This window comes from Falco peregrinus, chromosome 6 (genome assembly GCF_023634155.1).
Source record: "Falco peregrinus isolate bFalPer1 chromosome 6, bFalPer1.pri, whole genome shotgun sequence".
Lineage (NCBI taxonomy): Eukaryota > Metazoa > Chordata > Aves > Falconiformes > Falconidae > Falco > Falco peregrinus.
In genome coordinates this window covers 77,591,704-77,606,250 of record NC_073726.1, presented here as the reverse complement: position 1 = coordinate 77,606,250, position 14,547 = coordinate 77,591,704, and the positions used below count along the sequence as shown (strand labels likewise).

The 14,547-nt window shown below is 38.1% G+C and overlaps 1 protein-coding gene across 4 annotated transcripts in view; it reads left to right on the top strand.

Moving 5' to 3' along the window:
• The window catches only part of SCUBE1 (signal peptide, CUB domain and EGF like domain containing 1), a 216,020-nt gene that overhangs the window by 101,700 nt on the left and 99,773 nt on the right, over positions 1-14,547 (top strand). For all 4 annotated transcript variants that reach the window (XM_055808524.1, XM_055808523.1, XM_055808522.1 and 1 more), the window contains exons 5-6: positions 5,209-5,334; positions 14,048-14,164. In XM_055808524.1, coding sequence (XP_055664499.1) covers positions 5,209-5,334; positions 14,048-14,164 — 243 coding nt within the window. The remainder of the gene's footprint in view (positions 1-5,208; positions 5,335-14,047; positions 14,165-14,547) is intronic.

Below are 14,547 nucleotides of genomic sequence, written 5' to 3'. Positions count from 1 at the left end.
ACTTGTACCTGGTCCTAAAATTAACTTATCAACAAAAAAGAGAATCCAGTTACACTGTTTTGAGGACTGAGTATAAGTGACACACGTGCTGCTGTGCATGTCAGTGTGTATGTACGGGTTACGTTCAAGATTTCTTGTATTTTCTTGTATTTTCTTACCACATTCAACCACATATAGTTTGATGATATTCTAAGTTATTACTGTATTATATCTTCAGTGCAATTTAAAGTAGTCTTTTTCAGATTGTGTTCGGAATCAGAATGTTTATTTGGAAGTTATAAAAAATAGCAGCAATATAAATACAGACTAAGTGAAGTTATGACAACATAGAGGGTAACATAAGCATACATGATGAACCCCAGAGTAAAATAATTGCTAGAAGTCTTAATTAAGATCAAACAGGCAGTGTTAATGAAAAATAAAGGCTGATCAGTACGTTAGTTGTCACAGTCTGCCTGATTTAAGCATTTTCAGAGCCATTGAGCTGAAAACATTTTTAGAGCATTATACAATGGAGAGGTCATTGTATCAGACTGAACATTTTGCAGAACAGCACTACTAAGAGATGTGTGATACCTAGATGGCAGACTGGATTAATGTAGTAGACTCACACCCAAATCTCTCCTAGGCCAGGAACAAAAATGAATGTGGATTGTGGGTCATATAACAATGTCTGCTACTCTCCCGTGAACAATCTTTTGTAACAGAAAGTCAGAAAAAAAAACAGGAATGCAGTAGGAGAAAGCTTCTCAAATTGTACCTAAAATGCTGAAAGATAATTTAGTTTAATTAGATTAGTGTTTTCTTTTCTTAAGTGGCATTTTTCTTCCTGTTTGTAATATATTTTCCATTGGATTCTGTTTTGCTGTCTTTTTGAAAGTTGAATTTGCTGAGAATGTGTCTGTATTTGAAAAGTTTATTTTACTGTCTGCCAGCATGGCCAAAGAGAATATGCACCCATTTTTGTGCTAGGCTTTAGAGACTACCTTGAGTAGCAGCATATGGAATTAAGATACTGCATTTATTAACAATTAACATGAAAAACCCAGAACCTTTCAATGCTGCACACTTCAGTATCATGACAATACAGTAAGGATTTTTTTGGTGTACAGACTTAAAATGTTTAGTCTTTCCCTTGTTTTGGGAACTATGATTTTTCACTTGACCCATAGTTACATCAGTTCTAGAAGCAGAGGCACACAGATCAATGCAAAAATTAAGAGAAGCAGCTAGGAACAACAACTTATGTTCAAAACCAGTGATGCAGTTGTGCATATGATGGGAGAGGGGGGACAAAAGGCTGTGTAGTAAAAGATGTAGTTCTGCAGATACTTTCTGGTTAAGGCTTGGGTGGAAGATCCATTGCTTGATATTTTGCCCACGCTGTACCACATACTGAAGCAAAACTGCTGTGGGTGTGATCCTGTACTGTCTTGGGAAAAGCCTAGAATAATTCCATAGGTGTTTCCCCTCTCTTCCCTGGTTCTACGTTATATCAGTCATCTTCAGGAAGGAGCAACACGTGAAGCACAGGGCACCCCTCTTGGTGCTGGGGCCCCTCTGCTGAGCTGGGACTTATGGTGATTAAGAGAAAAACTTCAAACACATTTAAATGAAAAGGAGAATCCCACCCAATTTTTCCATTATTGTGGTTTTTTACTTGAATGACTTAACTTTCCACCCATTTGTACAAATCAGGCTGTTTGGCCTCGATCGTGCCAGTTACCCGCAGAGGGAACCCCGTTTTTGCTGGAGCTGCCCATCGCTGGGGAGACGAGCATGCTGGCTGCCCGTGCCTGGCAGTGCCAGCAGCTCCGGCAGGATGCCACCCGCCTCCCCTGTGGTTCACCCTTCGTCCTGGGGGCAAGGCAGGCTGAACACCAAGGCAGGCACTAAGATGCTTGAGAAACATCCCCCTGTAACATCAGGGGAATTTTTCCTATGTTGTTATTCACACTTTGGGCTCTTTATGTAAAAAGCATGTGCACATGAGGTGGCTGCTAAACATCAACTAAAATGAGGCAAAACTTTGCTTCTCGGGAGGTGATAGTGAGGGGAGATGGTAACTCAGACATCTTACTACTTCTATGATAGCAGGATAGTTATGGCCTACGATAGCAGACCGGTTATTTTACTACCAGAAGTTCACTCCATCCAGTTCCAGTATAGGAAATGTGCGTGAGGTGTGTATTTCTAGTTTGTTTCAGAGTCTGTACCGCATCCTCCTAAAGACAATACTGGACAAAGTAATTTTAGGAGTATTTTTCTCTCCCATGTATATGCATTTTTATAGCAACTAAACTATTTAGGAAGGAATTTAGCATGTTTTTGTATTTTTTAGTGTGATTTATATGTTCTGTCTTAAAAGGTTCAGTATTGTCTGAAGAATCAGCTTGCAAAAAAAATAAATCTCATGTATCAACAATGATTCATAAATCATTTGTGTATGTAGATTGATACAGAAGACACCCGCCTAAATACTGCGCTTTCTGAAAAATGAAAATAAACACAGGCAAATAAACATGGATTTGTTTTAGATTACATTCTTAAACAAGCCAAACTATTTATTTGCTGCATTTTTATTTGAATATTTTTTTCAGGTCTAAACAAAAGTTTGTTTAGAAATTTTTTTGTAATTTAATTCTTAGGAATTTTGAAAAATACTAAAATGTAAATGAAAAGTTTCGTTGTGGGTGAGTTACTGCTCTTGACTGAAAAATAATAGTCTTTCATTTCACCAGAAAAAAATCTACATTTTCTGAAATAATGGTTTTCAGGCTTAGGAGATTTCTATGGTGTTCTTCTCCAGCTAAACGTGGAACTGAAATAATTTTTCTACAGCTCCAACTACTTGATGAATACAGTAACTGAAATATTGTGGTCTTACACACAGATACCAGAATAAAATTCTACTTTTTCTTTCACTTTCGTTTCAAAAAGTAGTAATTTTGATCTTTGATTTCTCCCGATATTTTTAGCAGTGCACAACTTCTGTCTTCCCAAGTGATTATAACAATGGCAGATATTCAGTGCCTGTAAGTAAACACTGAAAATCACTGGCTTCATTACACTTCTGGGCCGTTAAATATCTTCTTTCATCTGTCTAATTCCTCTCTTCTCATTGCTTCAGCAATGTGACTCAATCAGCCATGTGTTATCTTTCCCAGATCTTTTCTGAACATAGTGTAGTGTGCAGGAATGCGGTTTGTCAAACGCATTGTGTCTGAAATCCTTTGTTGGGAGAAATGGAGAGAAAGAGATTATAAAATGCCGCAAAACCTTCAATAAAGCTGTTCCCAGGTTTCTTGTATCTGTTCAGCCAAACAGAACATTCATACCTCACTTCGATGTATAGGATGGTATAGAGTAGTATACAGTATGTATTGTATCTTCGAACAGCATCTGTTGTCCGGGCTGCAGTTTACAGAGTATAACTTGTGCTTTGGCAAGTTTTTAGACTCATCAAAGCCAACACAGAGGGGAATTTAGAAGAAAGAAATATATCTGTTGTCTATAATGTTGGGGTTCATATTTGGTGAGATTTAAGACCCTGCTATTTTTTGTAGGAGGTGAGCAAAAATACCCACTCAGACTGGTGCTGTGTGTTTCTCATTGCTCTGCTATTATAAACCTTTCTGAGGTAAAGTCGAGCAGTGCAAATAACTTTTGAAGCTGTTAGCTTCTGTCAACCGAGGGAATCTCTGGCTGACTTCCTATAGCATTTCCTCCTCAGAATTTCGTACACAAAGTTTCTTAGTAGCTGTCTTTTACGCTATTTTGTGTTCAGTTAAGAACTTCTATATGCAGAGAAACATCTGCTAAATTCATCATAAAGCCTTGGCACTTGGTTTCGAGGCTTTGATAGTGCAAGACCAGGCTCACCTTGAAGGCAGTGTGTGTAGATGCCATGGGTGGCAGGTACGTTCATGTAGTTTCTGGAAGAATGAAAAGGGAGGGCAGTGATCGTTTTCACCTATGGAAGCAAAAACTTTGCAACAGCCCTGAAAAAAACATCTATTTACAGTACGTTATCACTGTAAGTTTAAGTTGAATGTTTTACACTGGAGTTGTTTTGAGAAATTAGTGTAGAGTAGGTAGGAGTAGCCATGTTACGAAGTGACCAACAAGCTGCCCAGTCCACACTGATGTGTGCACCAGTGTTTTGGGGTATAGATGCTGTTTTCATGGTAGTGAGCTGAGTTACGCTGTGAATTCTCTGTCAGTGTACCCTGAGATAATTTGTCTCTCCTTTCCAGGTCAGATATCCAAGGGGAAGTCTTGGAAGTCTTTGTAATGCAAATCTAGCTAGCCTTCGTTCACATAAGTAATGCTAGATACTGACCCATAAGGACTGAGTTCAGGATTTCTGTGAATATGTGGGATTTGAATTAACTCACTAATGAAAGCCTCCAAGAGCATCAGGCGCATTCAATATCTAAATTGCTTACATGGTTTAGAAAGCTAAAATTGGCTCAGGGATGATTAAGAGAAAGCTGGTTGATACTGCTCGTTGGCAAAAACATTAACAGGAATCCACCATGGCACTTGGATGTTTGTTGAACAGCTGGTATGTTTTCTTTAATATATTCAAAGGGAAAAGTGTCAGTAGGTTTGTTGGAGATGGGCTGTGCTTATGGTGGATGACATGCAATTGAGATGTGTATTAGTGAAGAAGTGAAATAGCGAAGAAGCAGATCCAAGCAAAAAAGCTTGGATATAATCTTTGGTAGATTTTGTGTGTTAGAAAATGCACAGCACATTAAAGGCAAATAAAAATGTGCCAGACAGTAACAACCATTAAATTTATACAAGGAAAAAATAACAGTGAGTTCAGTTATTCAAGTCTGATAATCACCTGTGGGACAGACAACTTCCTGGAGTGTCCTTTAAATCCATGATATTTTCACAAAAGATTAGAATGTGGGTATGGAATAGGGAAATCACTAGTCCTGGGTTTCTACATGCAGCAGAGACACCCTATATTCCACAGTAGTACTTGTTGTGTTTGCCCCAGAGGAGATTTGTCCTTTATTACACTGTTTTGTTGATTGTATACCTCTTTTCAGCTGCATTCTTCTGCCTTACGGAACACAGTCCTGATGCAAATAAAAATTGCAATTAAAGTTACTGGCAGACTGGATGTGTATCATTAGTTTGTAGCTTTATTTCAGTACTAATGTTTTCCATTTTTCTTTCTTGTTTTTACAGAGGGTATGAACTGTATGAACAAAGATCATGGGTGTGCACACATCTGCCGGGAGACGCCCAAAGGTGGGGTAGCCTGTGAATGTAGGCCTGGCTTTGAACTTGCCAAAAACCAGAAGGACTGCAAATGTAGGTAGATGAAGATTAAATTTCAAATGCCACAAAATGTCTTATTTTCATCATTGTTATTATTTTCCAGAAGCCAAGAAATCAACTTTGTTTGGCCAAAGGTGATTTGTAATTTTAGTAATGTATTTTTTGCGGTAGAAGGTGTATTTGGGAATGGATAAGAGGGATTGAGTAGCAGAATGTTGGCAGTGACTCTGTTAGCAAAATGGTAACAACTTTTCTACCTTTCTATGAACGCAGAAATGTGAGGGATCAGTTTAATCCAGGCTTACCTTGTAAAGCAAAACAAATAAAGCATAGAGGATTCTGGCTTGGAATATTTTGCAAGGTCCACAATGATAGATGCATTGATAATTCTACTAATAGATTTAATGATAAACCTACCAGAGCTATCAATTTAAGAGGGTGAATTCCTCTTTTCTAAAGGCTAGATATAAATGTCTGCTCTAGTCCTGATTCCACTGCATGCAGTCTACTTCTCTTGTTATTACCTGGAAAACATGCAGTTGTGTCATATATACAGTTCAAACAAAATCCCTGACTGATGTATTCTTGAAGCTAGGATGCTGAAGATACAGATACTCATTAGCCCACAAAATTGAAAATTGTTCTGTACGGGTTAAAATAATCGACCCTCTGTAACTGAGCGCTGTCATCTGAAAGCTTCCGAATTGCATGGGCATCTTTCTGATGGCTTCAGTGAGTGTAAGGTGTGATTCCAATAGCTTGCTTTCCTACTTGGTAGCTTTGTGAGAGACAAACAAAAAGGAAATGCAATAAAATTACATTAAACGTTATGTGCTTTGCATAGGGCCAGTATTTTTATGATAGTCTTTCTTCCACTTCACCTTTTTTCTTCCTGCAATCTCCACTGCGTAAATATGCTTAGGTTGTATTAGTTTGCAAGTACAAAGTCAAAGAATCACCTTTTAGTATCATAAAGAAATGCCACAGGATACTGTACAGCCTGACTGCTCCTCAGTGTTAGAGGGTGCCCAGGGCCAAAGGCAAAAAGCACAGAGAAAATTTGCCTTTATGGTAATTTTCATTCTCAATGTTTATTAGAAGTGAACATTGCATGTTGTTAATTGCAGTGCAACATAACTACATTGGTAAAGTGGGAGAGGATGTTTATTTATGTTGTTTAGTATTTGTTTCCACAAATGTGTACATTCCTTAAGAATTCCGTTACTCTTTTTCTTAGTGAGATGGTGACAGGAGGATTACAGCCTTTTCTGGAGCAATATTTCTAAATGCCTCAGGGTTTAATAGAGTGAAAAACTTTGATTTATTCTGTGCCCTGTGGTTGTCAAATTGTAGTTGGAAGTATAATGAACTTCTGCTGACAGACCTCTAAGTAGGGACGCTGAGTTTTCCAAGGTTGCAGTTTGCTGCAGAGTGCACCGGCCCCTAAACCCACAGTACATCCCGCAAATATGTTCCATAGTCTTACTTAAAATAACTCTATTTCTAGCCTTTACAAACACAAAGAAGTATAATGCTGTAGCCAGATAGCCTGGCTATAAAATACAATAATTGTGAGATTACAGCAGGCTATTTATAAAGGCCTGGTTCTGAAACCAAATCTTGACTCTTAAAAAAACTTTTTAACAGCTAGCCATTTCAGTGGAATTGGCTTAAATCTTGAGCTGCAACTTTGCAAGTACTGAATACAGCTGGGTTGAAGAGCTGGAAAAAAGATGCTTGTCAGCCTGGACTAGGTCTGTAGCCTTGTATACCAGGGACTGGTAGGATCAGATATACCCCTAGTATATCCCTCTCAATTATTCTGATTTATCATAGTCCCTCCAGGAGACTGTGCCTTTCAGAGTTTTTCAGAGCTTGCTTCTCTGGTTTTTTATGTGAACAAGTGACAGAGAACCAGTACTTCGTGAGGTGAATTTTTTATCTTCCAGTTTGCAAATGCAGGGGGTTGGACTTGATGATCCTTAGGGATCCCTTCCAGCTCAAGATCTCCTATGATTCTATGAATCAGAATACTGTGAGAGGTTTTCGGATGTATTGGCCCAAGCCCACTAGTAAAGAGACAAGTGTTCCTCAAAGGAAAAAAAGATGTTAAAATAAGTTAGCATAAAAAATTGGAGAGAGGCTCCCTGCTTTTTATGTATGCATTATGAGGTTGTCATTACATCCTAATTACATGATTACGTATCACCTGATCATACCATCACTGCTAATAAGGCAGTCACACTTTTTTCATTCAGCATATATGATGGTCAGTGCTCGTTAAACAGGCTTTTGGTCAATAGCTTCCTTTCCATAATTCAGTGTCATGCCTTTCCTGCTGCACAGTATTTAAACCCTATTGTGAACATAAAATTTTTAATTTCCTCATGGGTTTTCCCATGATAGTCGTTACTATAATATGGAAGTGCTTTGTAGGCATTGTTAATGTATTTTCAGAATATTCTTGTCAAGTTTAAAAGTACTGGTTTGCCTATCTTACAGATGAGGAATGAATATAAAGATGTTAACGTAAAAGACATTTAGTAGAGATAGGTGATTAACAGGAAACACCCAGAACCCAGCTCAGCATTTACAGCATTTTAGTATGATCAAAGCCAGGCTCCCAGTAGTTCCAGCTGTAGTTGCAAATGCCACGGAGAAAGGTATATATCAGTAACCTGTAATAGATATGATTCAGGTGGCTTGCCAAGCCCTAAGTAGGAATTCCATGACAGAGGCAGAAATAGATTAGAGATTTTAAGGCTCTATTCGCTGTCTGAACAAGACCGTCTTTTCTTGACAGTCTCTTTCTGATTTACTACTCACTCTGCAGCAAATGAAACAAGATTCTCCAGCTGTTTCCAGGAGCCTGACTTTGCCCAGCTCCCCTGTGCACTGAATAAGACAGGAATGTTTTCTGCATTTGTCATTAAAGATGGTTATCATGATACAATAAGTCTATGTATCAGAAGTCTGGTATTTGGTGGCCTTTGAGTGCTTAATATTGCAGCCTTAATGGTTTCTTATTGTAAATTTTAAACATGCAAGTTCTCAGTTACCAAAAATAAATATAAAAAGCTTTCCCACCATGCTAGGAAAACACAGAAGCATTGAGGCTGGATGGGATCTCAAGAGGTCATCTAGGAATACAACAAGCAGAATCATAGAGATCCATGCATAATTCCTCAGAAGGACTGCATCCTTTAGATCCAAAGCAGCAGTAAACAACCATCTTCTGTTTACACAAACCATTAGAAGAAGATTATGTTTCGTCAGTGATTTTCATAGATACTTGCTGGAGAAGCAGAAAAAAGAGACATAGGAATAGTGAATTCAGTTCTAGATTATAGTGGGGAAACATGGGATATGACCTCCTGTTTCTGTATCTGTATCCATGATAGATTTTAAGTTCCTGCCTCTGAGCATGATTGCATTAGAAATTTTTGATAAACTGAAGATTTTTCCCCAAATATAAGCAAACCAAGGCATTTTTTTTAATCTCATTTTTAGTTGGATCAGTTTAGCTGGAACTTGAAAAAGTAAGAGGAAACCGAAAGCAGATGCCCATACCTGCAGGTTGCAACCTAGAAGAGTTATAAACAAGTAAAAGATGAACCTTTTAATGAAAAATGCTGGGTAACCTTAATTACAGCTATTTCTGTCTGCCCCCTCTGATAATGATTTAAGTGAGCAGGAGGGCTAGTGCTAAGTAATTCTAAAAATCATGTCTAGTATGTTTACAGTAAAATGCTGTTGTAACTATGCCAAGTGGCAGCTTTTCAGCTCCCGCTGATAATGTTCTCATGCAACTATTTGCTAGCAATACAAAGATCTCCAGAATGTTAAAAATGTAAGGCTATACTAAAATAAATAATGCAAGCAATGTTGCATGCACAGCTTCATCACATAGAGATGCCCATATATTTATATAAATTATATATTTAATGGCCAATTTAGTTAAAAAACAGTGCAATTTTTAATTTATCTAGAATTACAGTGTGCTGGTTTGAACTGTTGCAGAAAGCCATGCTACAAAACCAAAAGATCTGGCTTGTTGCAAATTCTGTGGCATCTGAGCCATAGTATATATACTTCAATCCACATGCAGACAACATCAGGACATAGTTGTTTAGGAGATTTTTTGAGTTAGTGGGTACTAAATGTTAGATTTAATAATTGGCCATATGTTTTCAAAGACTCCTTGTCATGGGCATGTCAGATGGAATAAACCAGAAAAAGGATTATGTGAAATTTCAGAGAAGCTCTAAAAACAGGATTTAGGCTTTGTTCTGGTATTGTCAATCTGCTGGGCATTTTAGCAAGGAACATTAGTATCATTCCTTAGTGGAATATGTACATTACAATCCCTTTTGTTCTTTAAGATGTCGTTCCTATTCCAGACAGTTGTTTTTTGTCTTTCATCATAAAAATGCCATTTCAAGACTAGTACATATATTTCTATGGATGTAAGCACGGGCTTACCTGCAAAGCTGTGTCTCAGGAATGTTTAGCTCAGCCCAGCCAAACTGAATAGATGATGCTCCTTGCAGCATAGGCAGGTGGCCAGTTTGGAAGATTACGCCACGCTGCCAGGCTGCAGGCCCTGAAAGGTGGCTGGCCAGTTCAAGAGCATGAGCATTATAGTCAGCAGAAAGAATTAATCTTGTTTGAAGACACTTTGAAGCACCAGTGTCAGGGCTTTGGCTCAGGATGCCCCATAGCCCTTTGCTTATAATAGAAACAGGGTTGGGAGAACAGTCTGGTAACTTGGCCACCAGCATTTAGACACCTCACATAGATGATTAGCATCTTTGTAAGGCTTGTGTGCTGTTTCTTCGCATGTTTGTAGCCGACGTGAGCAAAGCCTTCTTTATGAGATGCTGGGTTTAGCCAGTTGTACAGGGTATTTCTCCCACTATCGGAAAGGGCCCAGCGTTTTGGTTACTCTTGAGATATACACAAATGCTGAAGCAGTGTCAGAAGCAATGGTGTTACTCTGGTTTTAAATCTGCTATGTGTGGATAAGTATATCTGAGCTCCTACAGATATGTGTATATTCTCCTTTGGTAAAAACAAAAAAATATTTACTTTTTTCCATCTCTTTTATTGTAACATGATGTATAGCATTTGAAGGTGATCTGTGTCTGTCATAATTTACCATTTGGCCTCTTTTTGTTTGCCTCTTCAATGTCACAGACTCTGAATGCACACAGTCTTTTGCATAGCTGTATAGTCCAAAATTTATCAGAAATAGTTTTTTGAGATTTCTCATTAATTTTGTTTTAATGCTTTCTGACAAAAATGGAGTAGATCTGGATGTCCCTTTGCTTTTAAATAATTTTGCTTTTCTTCCTCTAAACAAGAGAAACTTCTCAGTGTCACTGGTACAGAATTAAGGCCAGAAGAAAATTGATATGACATATTTTACAACTGGATTTTTGTACCAATTTCACCTGCAGAGCTGTCAAGCTCCAGAATTTTTTCCCCAAGTTGCTTAAAATAAATAAATAAATAAATTGTAGTCTAGACAGGAATTCAAATCCTTCAAAAACATGATTTACTAATATTTATAAGAGACAGGAAGAGGAAATTACCTACATCTGTGTTCATTGACTGGGCAGAACAGGAACAGTGACTTTAGTACGTAGGGAAACTATGAAAGAAGTGTGTGATTCTGCAGGATTCACTATAAGCCCCATCAGTCTAGTGCGATTTTTCATGGACAAATAAGAGTAAGGAAAAGTCCCTTATATTACATGAATCAGAGCAACTGTGTTACAATATTTTCATCTCTGCCAGCAAAGGCTTTCAGCAAGGAATGCCAAAAATAACCACTGTAGTCAAGTTGTTTAAAATGCATACTTTTTTGCTGGTTGCATTTCAAAATCCCCAATAAAAATACTGTTGGACAGAAATGTATTTAAACATCTGGCATAAACAACACCTTTAAGTTAACTTGTGATGGCACTGCAGTCCAACAAGAATAGAAACATTGAATGAACCTCCACGTAGTTCAGGAGGCATATGGGGTCAAGAAGGAGGTGAGGATAGGTAGATGGAAATTACTTTATCCTGGATTAGCTCTGCCAGCATGCACCCGATAGGGTGGATATTGCAAGCAACTGCCTTCTATACCACTTATTATCCTTGCTTGATCACATCCCAGACACAGCTGGCCAGAAGAGAGGTCATGTTTACAGTCAGGCTGCAACCAGCTGATTCAGACAACCTCTGTCTGTTCCTCTAGCTCTCAGCTAAGATGCAAAACAGTATTTAATCTACCTCCAGATTAACCAAGAAGTTACTGTTGCACACATAATGTGGCAGAGAGAGGGAGAGAAGAGAAAGATTAACCCCCAAAAATTGCAAATTAAAGCATGGGCAAAAAGAAGAGACATGAGGAAGGACAGGCGTAGTGTTGAGCAAGGAAATGATTTTTTCGGCATGACTGCATTGAAAAGGTGGGAGGTTTAAGAATGGAGAATTGACATAAAATCTTAATTTGTTTGTTTTGCATCAAAAATAAAGCTAAAATGTTATTGTGTATTGAAGGAAATGAAATGTTGCTTCCATTTGATGCAAAGCAGAAAGATTTGCTTCATCTATTTTCTCACAAAAAGAAATTAGTAGTTAAGTCATAGAACTGGAGAAGCAGAAAAAACACCTGAGGGTACTTGTTGCTTAGGGGGCTTTTTAAATGTAATTCCTTGGAAGCTTAGGATTCTTATGACTTGGGGTATGTGAGTTCAACTCCTTCCTCTGCCTGGTGGGACTGAACCCACAATTCCCATTGTCCAGCCTAGTGTCCAGACTGTCAAACTGCAATAAAGGAACGTGGATCAGGCTGCTGTCCATCTTTCTCATTGACACTCTTTTCAATTGAATGGAGCAGCAATATTCCTGGGAGGAGAGGTGGGAATCCAAGCAGGTCCCCTTCTCAGAGGCTGTTCTTAGCACTAAGCCACAAGACTATTCCTTCTCTATCTCTGGACAACACAAGATTTTATTCAAAGTGTACGATGTGAAGGACCAAGGATGCTTGCACATGTAGTAGCCTCTGGTCTGTGCTCACTTGGGAGATGGACAATTCCTGTTGTGATCTTTGCTAGACTTCAGGGACTGTGTCTGTAAACTTGTGGATCCCACGCTGGCAGGATTTTTTAATGGGAATTCTGTTGGTTATGCTGTGGTGGGTCTCCCCCGGATGATTTTCTTAGAACTGTTCCATTTCAAGCTAAATACTTGAGTAATTACTGAGAGTGGCATGATTGTTCAGCACTGGGACACTCACACCAGAGGTAGGATATTGCAGTTCTAGTTACTGTGACTGAAAATTCCAGTCTACTCCCTTTTAAGAAGCTGCATTAAAGCAGAGTCACTGAGGTCAGTGGGAAATTATGAGTTTAGCACTACTGGATTAGATAGAACCTCAGTTTAGATTTAGATACATAATTTTAAAATCCTGTTAACCAGTATCTTGGGTTTACTGTATATTGCAGTTTGCTACCCTGGGTCTTTTATAAACTTATCTAGGAAAATTCTGCTAAGAACAATGTGAGGAAGTTCTTTCTGATTAGTCAGAGTCAGTATTTAAATTACTGTAACATTTCAAAACATTGAAGTCCTCTGAAACAATGAATATGATGTATGTAACTGAACAGTGATGGTATATTGGATTTCCCCTGTACCTGCCAGTATGTATATACCAATAATAATACTAGTCCAAATTACCTATATATAAAGACAGAAAATTGAATTCAGAATTCAGTCAGATCAAAATTGTGTTATTCAGCATCAAGCTGTGTGACTGCAAAGGATTAAATGGAACAGGGATGTAGGAGAGGCATTGTTAATGGTGCTAGCCAGCTTAATATTTAAAAACTGGTGTGTCTTAATAGTCAGAAATTAAATCCATCGTGTGACAAAGGAAGGTGAATCTGATCTATTAATTCATGTAAAATTCAAACCTCTACCTGTCATGAAAATGTTTGTTTTAATATATGTTTAGTATTTTTTTCACTGGAGGACATTTTAATTGCTAAAAAACATTTTGCACTGTATGCTTGGAAGTGAAAGCTAACATCTCCAGTGTTTCCTTCCCAGTTGAGGCCAGCACACTACAGGGCCATAACAGCCATGTATTTTTTGTTTCATAGAAGAAAAGAAAAAAAAAGTGGTTCCTGTTTTATTTTTAAACATTCTTCTATTCTAGGAGGACCAGTACTTGAAATACTAGATTTCAAGACTTATATGGTTCTATTCTTGCTGTGTGGTCTCTGCTTCCTCCATTTAGAAAATAAAGGGGAAGGAAAAGAGCAATGCTGTCTATAGACTTGAAAATATATGTCTGTATTAGTAGACTGATCATTTCTTCATGCCATATATATCACAGACATGAAGCATGTAACTTTTACAAAGAGGTGGAATTGGCTAGCTACTCATACTAAGATTATGAATACAAATAGACTGGGGAAAGAGTAGCACATGCTTCTTTGCTTCTTTCTCTTTTTTTCTTCACTGCATGGATTGACAGTAGGGCATGAGACAGTAGCGTGGCTAAGATAAGGGGGGGGGGGGTTTGCAGAAAGAACAAGAAATGCCAATAACTGCGAATACAAATATTGCATTGCCTTATGTCGTGGTATGTACTGCTCTTCTGTGTTCTGAAAGGCCCTTAAGACTAATTGGTTTCATTGTCATTTTATTTATATATATATATATACACATTCATTTGGGGCTTAACTAGTAACCTGTAACTATGGGAATGGAGGCTGCCAACACACCTGTGATGACACAGATACTGGTCCTGTGTGTGGTTGTCATCAGAAGTATGCCCTACATTCAGATGGCCGAACCTGCATTGGTAAGTACTTCTCTGCAGTGCATTTTATTTTGTACTCTTCATAGAATATATATGTGCACATATGTACGTGTGTATGTGTGTGTGTGTGTGTGTTTGTATCTCACAGGCATTTAGCACCATTGCTGAGAGAACTGTGTAACAGCAGTTCCTGGCCATACTAGCTAAGGTCACACTATACAGAGAGAAGCATTTGTGCATGTTTTGTCAAAACATTTGTTAATGAAGTATCCCTTTGTTACTCCTTTGTAACTTTTATTTCTTTTCATAACTCTAATGATTTTCAAAGTTAAAAGGTGTAGAACATTCATAATCACGAATGAAAGTTCAGCTCTTCCGTTCACTTTGTATGAGTCAAGACTTCCTTGCGTAAGCAAGGTGAGGAA